At 42.9% G+C, this 9,253-nt stretch overlaps 1 protein-coding gene across 8 annotated transcripts in view; it reads left to right on the plus strand.

Moving 5' to 3' along the window:
• Positions 1-9,253, plus strand: part of hdac4 (histone deacetylase 4) — a 145,199-nt gene that overhangs the window by 102,481 nt on the left and 33,465 nt on the right. For all 8 annotated transcript variants that reach the window (XM_039817948.1, XM_039817949.1, XM_039817950.1 and 5 more), the window contains 6 exons: positions 5-218; positions 679-890; positions 5,841-6,098; positions 7,746-7,932; positions 8,347-8,480; positions 9,159-9,253. The exon at positions 9,159-9,253 is cut by the window's right edge and continues 8 nt beyond it. In XM_039817948.1, the coding sequence (XP_039673882.1) occupies positions 5-218; positions 679-890; positions 5,841-6,098; positions 7,746-7,932; positions 8,347-8,480; positions 9,159-9,253 (1,100 nt within the window). The remainder of the gene's footprint in view (positions 1-4; positions 219-678; positions 891-5,840; positions 6,099-7,745; positions 7,933-8,346; positions 8,481-9,158) is intronic.

The following is a 9,253-nucleotide window of genomic DNA, read 5'->3' on the forward strand; positions in this document are numbered from 1 at the left end:
GTAGCTGGTGTCAGGACACCAAGATGGTGAGAGTCGTCTGGCATTGCCTGCGTTACAGCAAGGCATTCCTCTGACCCCTCCATTCCTGCCCACGGCCCACCTGCCCTCCTACTTGGCATCTTCAGCTCTGGACAGGGAGGGGGCCGGAGGGGGAACGGCTGGTCACAACCCCCTTCTCCAACACATGGTACTGCTGGAGCAGAGCCACAATCCAATGGGTCAGTAATCACTGCAACATTTGCTTTCTTTGCTTTTTAGCATTATTATTATTATTATTATTATTATTATTATTATTATTATTATTATTATTATTACTACAGTATATGGCTGACAGTATCATTTTGGCTCACTGTTTTTTATGATTATAACTTTTTAAATCAGTGATTTGCAGCAAATGGGCAAATTTTTTCTGCAAGTTTTTAAGTGTTTTTCATCAAGTATTTACTACTAGTTCTTGTTAAGCTAAATAGCTCTGCTCTTAGATGTTATGTCACCTGTGCCTTGTCTCTGTCTCCTCTTAAAGGAGAATTGTTTCTTTTTTTAATGACCTGGGACATTTTTGTAATCATTGCAATGATTGCAATGCAATATGACTGATGGTCAAACTACAGAAATAAGACCCAGCTTATTAAAAAATGCTAATAATATTCTCCTGTTACCACTCTTTGTTTACCACAGTTGGTCTGGCTGGCCTCCCACTACCATCACCCTCTGTCTCTAAACTTGCGCGTGGCCACCGCCCCCTTGGAAGAACCCAGTCTGCCCCTCTGCCTCAGCAGCAATGTGGACAGGCCCAAGCCCTGCAGCAGCTGGTGGTTCAGCAGCAACACCAGCAGTTCCTGGAGAAACACAAACAACAGTTCCAACAGCAGCAGCACATCATCAACAAGGTAGCTGTGTGTGTGTGTGTGTGTGTGTGTGTGTGTGTGTGTGTGTGTGTGTGTGTGTGTGTGTGTGTGTGTGTGCGTGCGGCGCGGCGGCGCGGCGCGCGTGCGTGCGGCGTAAGCGGCGTCGCGTCGTGCGTGGCGGCGGCGTGCGTGTGCGCGTCCATACATCCATGTGTGCATGTGTCAAGAATGGTAACTTAGGCAACATTTGAACAGCTGTGGTAGAGCAGCCAGCTTGGTGTGTGTGTGTGTGAGTGTGTGTGCATCTACACAACACTGATTTGGTTAATGTCTGTGAATCCTGATTTTGCTCCAAGAGCAGGATGAACCAGCCTGCAATCAGCAAGTCTTCTAGCAAGTCTTTCTTGTCTGTGTTCATGTATCCCTTACTTCTCCCTGTCACCCTGGCAACTGTGGTCTAGCGGAAGCTGCCTCCATATACGGCCGCACAGGAAGTGTGGCTCAGTGCATCATCGTGTGTGTGTGTGTGTGTGTGTGTGTGTGTGTGTGTGTGTGTGTGTGTGTGTGTGTGTGTGTGTGTGTGTGTGTGTGTGTGTGTGTGTGTGTGTGTGTGTGTGTGTGTGTGTGTGTGTGTGTGTGTATGTGTGTGTGTGTGTAAGCACAAGGTGACGAGGGGATTTGCAGCACTACGGTCATTGTGGAGAGGGAGATGGTTGTTTGTGTGTGAATCTATACTGTGTGTGTGTGTGTGTGTGTGTGTGTGTGTGTGTGTGTGTGTGTGTGTGTGTGTGTGTGTGTGTGTCCGTGCGCGCGCCCGGAAATTCCTATAGGATTAAGCCCCATTATCTTGTGTTGTTGTTGACTCCCTCTTCTTCAAGACACCGGGCTGTTATGACTCATGCTAATTAAGTCCATCTTAGGTGTAATTAATTAAAAGGAGAATTGTGACTAATGAGTTTGCATTGCTTATTAAAAAATAGAAACTGTATTGGAACGATTACTTTTATATACCATATAATGACAACAACGTTATACGATTTTTATTGTTTTAGGTGTGGTTGTTTTATTAAAACACCCCATCTGTCAGTTAGAATTCACTGAAGATTGTTAATCATTCAGAAAGATGTGAGAAATCATAAACGGGTACCTCTTAATTATTGTGGGCATGTTCTGGCCCCATGCTTTAAATTCATTGTGCATATGTGGAACAGGATTTCTTCCCTAATTTATTGTACCAAATCACAAACCATTCAATGAAGACTCCATGTTAATTCAGACATTTACGGCAGGCATTCCGGTTGGTTAATAACCAGTTGATACATCAGTGCACAGTACAAATCTACAGTAACTAATGCAGACATCTCCAACACATAATATTGGCTTAAGAAATATATGTGGCTGGCTGCCTTTCAGTGTGTCCATATTTTTGTGTTAAGTTAAATTTCCATAAAAAAAAAGAAGAAAGCTTGCTGGCATTGTGGCTCATTGGTTAGCCCATTTGCCTCACAGGAAGAAGGTGATAGGTTTGGACCTGCCGGCCAGCTGAGGCCTCTCTGTGTAGAGTTTGCGTGTTCCCCCTGTGTTAGCATGGTTTCCTCCCAGATTGCCTTTAAGTGTGAATACTGTATGTTTGTTTATGCAGTGTCAGTCCTGTGATAGACTGGCAACCTGTCTGAGGTGTACCATCTTACCTAATCATTTTTTCTACAATTCCACTGCATTTAGTCACAAAGCATTTACCATTGCAGAGGTTGGAATAATTACCTTTTATCACACTCTTTAATTTAAAGTCACCAGACAGCTTTTCACAAGTTGCATGTGTTCAGTTAACTGCATTGACAAGCTCTGGAGAGACAGAGAGGATGGTGGTTATTCAGTTAACTGGGGCCATCGGCTTTCGGCATAGCTTGAAAAGGTCAATTAGCTCAAATGATCTGCCCTATTTCAGACTGCTGTGACCTGTCATGAAGCTCATACTCCAAATATCACCTGCAAAAGTGTTAGCCAGAGCTGATGCAACAGATACTCTCTGAGTTTGGCAGTGTAACCAGTTCCATTCTAGGGGTTTTCCAGCATTAATCCAAACCTTTGTATTCCTAAATGAAAAGCATAAATCTGTGATTAGGCAAGAATAATAATGTTGCTATTTATGGGTGCACTTCCGGTAAAATCGGCAAGAGAATCTGACAGTGACAGCTACAGATACCTAAATGCAACCACCTTAAATACTTTTCCATTTTTTCCCCAAATTCAGCTCTCCGATATATGGCTGCTCTGGCTAAAATATTCCGTTAGGAGCTTTTCCACCTTTAATTGATAGGACAGCTAGGTGAGAAAGGGGAGAGAGGGGGGGAAGACATGCAGAAAATCGTCACAGGTTAGACTCGAACCCTGGACCTGTGCGTCGAGGCACAAGCCTCTCAGTATATGTGCGCCTGCTCTACCCACTGAACCAACCCAGCCACCTGTTAGAAATTTATAAATGCATTGTGTTTCTTTCTAATATGATTGTACAGTTCCACAGCCATTGGAGTTGTATACCCAGTAGTCCCATTCTTACACAATTTCATGTAAATAAATAACATGCCCCCAGCTAGTCATTGACTTTGTTTCATCTCTTTACTGCCTCTCAGACAACATAGCACAATGGAAAAATGTAGAAGTACCCCCGAGAAATACTATTGATTGCTGCATTTTAAAGTCAGTTTCTGAAAAACAATACACTTTCCATTTAACAACAGGAAGTGCAGTGCTATTATAGAGATAATGACCATCATGGCTGCCATTACATTTGATACTTACCATATGTATGAGTTCAGTATCACAAACTGTCCTTACAAATGCCCCACTGGTATGGCACCTATGTTTATTTTCATCGATCGACCCTGTTCACCATTGGACATCCTCCACTTTGTAAAACATGAATCATCCTTCCTCATTCACATTTTTTAGTCAAGTCAGCAATGAAAAGGGGCCCTTCCTGCTAACTTTAATTTTGGCTTTAACAGTCATGTTGGCAGCAAGGAAAGGAATGAAATAATCTTGAAATAGTTCCAAACCGAGCCTGCTGCTTACCTTTAATTACCTGAGGCAGCTAAGGCAATACTGGGGTATACTCACGGTCATAATATTGTTGTGAAAGTGTGTGAGAAAAACAGACAGTGACAAGAGTCAACTAGTGTCAAGTGTCACTGAAAAAATGGGTGCACGATGGTGCTACCCATGTACCGATAACTGAACCAAACGAGTGTCTCTATCCTTTATTGCCACTCGATCAACACACACTCATTTCTCCAACAGTATGTGGATGCATAGATGGATGTGGTTGTGCTATCTCTGTCACTCTCTTCTAACTGATTCAACAGGCTTATGTAGATCCTGCCTTACGGTTCCTATCTCAGCAGCTATTTCCTCTCTTTAAGTTTTAGCAGGGTTGGAGGGAGAGAAAGAGAGCAAAACAAGAGAGAAAGGAAGAGCGAGAATCAGTGTTTTGAGTTTTTTTTTGGAGAAGAGGGACTGGGATGAGGCAAGAGCCTGCTCTCTGACGTCAATGGACTGTTCCCTAGGCAATATGCCAGCAGTGTGTGTGTGTGTGTGTGTGTGTGTGTGTGTGTGTGTGTGTGTGTGTGTGTGTGTGTGTGTGTGTGTGTGTGTGTGTGTGTGTGTGTGTGTGTGTGTGTGTGAGTGTGTGTATTTGTTCCATGCACAAACAGTGGGTCCACTCCAATCATGACCTACACATCAAGGTTGAGGTCTTTGACGACAGGGACGGGGGACAGCTGCCACAACAAGATTCCTACAATGGCCCGTCTACAATTCTTCCCCGATCTCTCTTTCCCCCATGTCCTTTGCTCAGTTTTCTACTCTTGTGCAGGCCCAGGCATAGTTAAGTTAACTATGTGTAAATGCGTTTCAAATATTTGTCATGGAGATCTTTAAATAAATATATAACCTATTCAGAGTACATGTCCGGTTTATCTCTGTGTGTACAGAACCTTCTAGGGTCTGGCTAATGTTAGCTTTTGTCTGGTTCAACTTAAGGTCTTTTACATTGTTGTTATGTACTCAAACTGGTCAATCAGCTATTGTTGGAATGAAAAACATCTTCAGCGGACCATCACTTGTTAAGGCGGTGCAGGTTGTATGGCGTCATACAGTACATTGCTGTCCCTAGTGGTGGAATGTAAATAAGTACATTTACTCAAGTACTGTACTTAAGTACACATTTGAGGTACTTGTACTTGAGTATTTCCATTTCATGGTACTTAATACTTCCACTGCACTACATTTTAGAAGCCAATATTGTACTTTTTACTTCACTATATTTATTTGACAACTTTGGTCACTTTGCAGATTAAGTTATAAATGCAAAGTACAACTTCACTAACTATTGTTATAGGTTAAGCTACCCGGAAGTACATAAAGTAGTCCAAATTAGCTCCACCTTTACCTGCTGCAACATTAAAGTGATGAAGACATTATTGCATCAATAATTATAATCCAATAATATAATTCCGTTCTGCATTAGTGCTTTTACTTTACTTGTTACTTGCATACTTTAACTTAAGATTTTCAATGCAGGACTTTTCCTTACAGACTACGCTGCAATGTTGCTACTTTTACCGAAGTAAAAGGTCTGAGCACTTCCACCACTGGATGTCCCTGACTTTCTCTCAGTATTGAATACACATCATTTCTCATGATGATTTCTCCTCTAAAACATTGTATTGGGTTTATAACCGGGCCTGTTGTATTCGACTGCATCCGTTTTAGCCAGACTTACCAAATAATTTGACGACTGTGTGCATGCAAGAGTGTTCCATGATTTTGTTTATTTTAAAATTCCTAAGCTTTACTTCTTAAATGAAATTAAAACCACATTTTCTGTAATTTTCCTTTGCAACCCTGTGCACGACTCAGTGGAAATCAGGCCCCCAATCATAGCAATACCTTGTAAAACCTCTCACCTGAACTTGTCGGTTTGTCTTCTAGATCATGTCCAAGCCCAGTGATCAGGTCTCCGCAGCGAGCTCCAGCACCTCAGGGCCGGGCAGGCAGCACCAGAGTCACCCAGAGGAGACGGAAGAGGAACTCAGGGAGCACCAGGGGCTCTCCCTCTCACCCTCGTCCTCGTCCTCTCCATCCACACAGGAGACCGGGCCTCTGCGAGGGCTGGTCATCAAGCAGGAGCCCACAGACCCCCAAGAGCAGGAGGAGAGGGATGTTGAGCAGGAGTTCCTGTTCCGACAGGTGAGGAGGCAGGGTTGGGGAGGAGGTGAAGGGCAGGTGCAGGTGGGAGTGGGAAAGAAGGCGGGAGGGGAAAGCAGGAAGAGGAAAAATGCTACACAGATAGACGATAGGTTGAGAAGAAAAGCAGGAGGACCGTGAGATAAAGAGTGAATGATGGAAATTTGAGACTGACTGGGCGTGAAAGTCAAAGTCAGTTAAAATGCAGAAAACCACAAGTTCAATCTGCTTTTCAGATCTTCCAGAGTAAAAATAAAAATAAGGAAGATTAAACTGATCTGCTTGGAAATTTCATTCTTGCATGCATCAAATCCCATCTCAATAACATTATCTCATCAGGTGTATGCATTCAGGTTCAAAGTGACTATAACTAGTTATTATGGAGGAATCTTTTTCACTGGTTGAGTAAATGTTGGGAAAATGGATGAGAGCTACAGTATCTGTCAGCAGTGACAGATGGAGCTAGTAGGGACTGACTGAAACATTACACTCTACATTCAATCTGCCTTTCTTCCTGACTGTCTGTCCAGCCCACTCTCTGGAATATTTTAAGTTTTTAGTCACGTAGAACGTACTTACACACACCACTCTTGTTCCACTAATGCAGAGTAGTGTGTTTTTTTTTTTTTATGAATGGCTTACGGCTTGTGTACCTCCTCCACGCTACTCCCTAGCACGACTCTACAATAACGTTCTCATGCTTTCAACATTCATTCTGTTCTCCCACACACAGAAACCCTCACAGAGTCTGCAGTTTTGCATTCCTTGTCCATGGAAATATATTCTCTATCTCCGTATTACACACACACACACACACACACACACACGCACACACACACGCACACCCATACACAGTCAGGACACCATGTCCTCATCCGTCTAGCCCATCCCTGCTGTCCGCTCAGCCAAATTCAATCAGGCACTCCTTTCACTGTCGCCATGGCGCCCAATGTGAACAGACACGCCCAACAGGATTGCTTGGTGAGACTCTTGAGTGAAAATGTCAGATATTTAACTCACGTACATTAATACTTTGGTAAAGTTCCCAAGCACTTGCATGACACACATTTGGTAGCTCATTATTTCTGTGTATTATAAGATCATTGTTTGATCTAGGCTGCTCCCTTTTTTAATTGTATGAGGAGAATAATCATTAGTGTGTGGGGTCAAGTTGATAATCAAGTGGTTTTAGATGAGTAGTGTCCATTCTCCTTGTCAAAAGTCAGGTTAAATTATAGTCTTTTCAACTGAATGTTCACATGAAAGGTATCCTAAGACCTCTAAGTTAATAATATCTGTCAATTAGATGTCGGACAGATTTCCTTGCATTGCTACCATATTTTTGTGGTGTTGTCATGTGAACACTCTACACGACAGAAAACGCATTTCTCACTGTGTAACATAATTTCAACTCTAAAGAATGCAGCCTTTATTATGGATTACAGTAGCTTGGCATTTGCAAGTATCCAGTGCCATCTTCTGGCAATAGAAAGATATTACAGTCCAGTGGTCATACAGTACCTTCACTGTGTGTGTGTGTGTGTGTGTGTGTGTGTGTGTGTGTGTGTGTGTGTGTGTGTGTGTGTGTGTGTGTGTGTGTGTGTGTGTGTGTGTGTGTGTGTGTGTGTGTGTGTGTGTGTGTGTGAGCAGCAAGCTCTGATGTTAGAGCAGCAGCGGATCCACCAGCTGAGGAACTACCAAGCCTCCATGGAAGCAGCCGGGTTATCCATTAGCTTTGCTGGACACCGCCCCCTCTCCAGGGCTCAGTCATCTCCAGCCTCCGCCTCCTTCCCCATGGTAGTACAGGAGCCCCCTGCCAAGCCTCGATTTACTACAGGTCTGTTGAAAGCTAATAATGATATGGATCTTACACAGCTATATCATAAAGTAGAATGGCAAACAACAATCTAGAAACACACTTTAATCCTGCTGATTGCAGGTTAGAGGAAAACCTTTTTCCTGGAACCACACAGCATGATGAGCAAACATACAGTACAGTGGCTGTGTACATGCACAAGGCTGTTGCTACGTATTCTGAGCCCCCTGACAATATATACCACAACAAGTGTAATTTACTGTACGGAATCATCTCATCTGACCGTTTGTTTATGAAGAAGCAGGTCCAAAAGAGTATAGAATCATAAGGCTTACAGTGTGATTATAGAAATCGTGTTGCAACAACTGTTCCTGCTCTTGTTGTCAGAGATATACAATTAATCTGAAACTGTGTGATGGTGTGTGTGTTTTCCAGGTCTAGTGTATGACTCGTTGATGCAGAAGCACCAGTGTATGTGTGGCAACACCACCAGTCATCCAGAGCATGCTGGTCGCATTCAGAGTATCTGGTCCCGACTACAGGAAACAGGCCTCAGGGCGCATTGCGAGGTAAGGCCACACTTGCACTTGACCACAGAGGTGTGGCCCAATAGAGGCAACACTATGAAACACAAAGTTAAATAGATACAATATTTATAAAACAAAAGACTTGAATTGTCCTTTCCTGAAGCTACAGCGAGTGTGATTCTGTCTTCCTTCTTCATCCAAAATTACAAATACCATATTAAGACCTCTTTACATGGCACGAAGAACCATGTTATTAAACTGTCAGTGATGTTTTTTTCCTATTCTACTATGTGTACACCTGTTGTGTAGTGTTGTTTATTTCTCTCTGTTAAACCAATTCTTCAAAATAAAATACTTTTGAAAAAGATTCAAAGGTTAATAGTGTAATTAATTTGCCTGTTAAACTTTGAATTGCAGGTTGTTATTTTGACCAGAAGGAGGCAGTATGTAGACATTTTCTCGTGTTCATTCTGGGGTTATGGCTTCAAAATGAACCATTTTCATCTCCTAAATTCTCACTTACAAATACAGACACCATTGAGCCTGCATTATTAAGTGTGGGACGGGATATCCTAAACTTGACAATGTAACACACTCATTGTCGTCTTCTTTAGTGACTATGGTACTTTGATCAGTGAGCGCAGAGTTTAAACCAAATGCATAATTTGTCTCTCTTTGTCTGTTTCTATTGCTGTCTTCTCCTCTGTCCTCTGTGACCAGTGTATCCGCGGTAGGAAGGCCTCACTGGAGGAGTTGCAGACGGTCCACTCTGAAGCCCATGTCCTGCTGTACGGAACCAACCCACTGCGGCAGAA

This window comes from Perca fluviatilis, chromosome 12 (genome assembly GCF_010015445.1).
Source record: "Perca fluviatilis chromosome 12, GENO_Pfluv_1.0, whole genome shotgun sequence".
Lineage (NCBI taxonomy): Eukaryota > Metazoa > Chordata > Actinopteri > Perciformes > Percidae > Perca > Perca fluviatilis.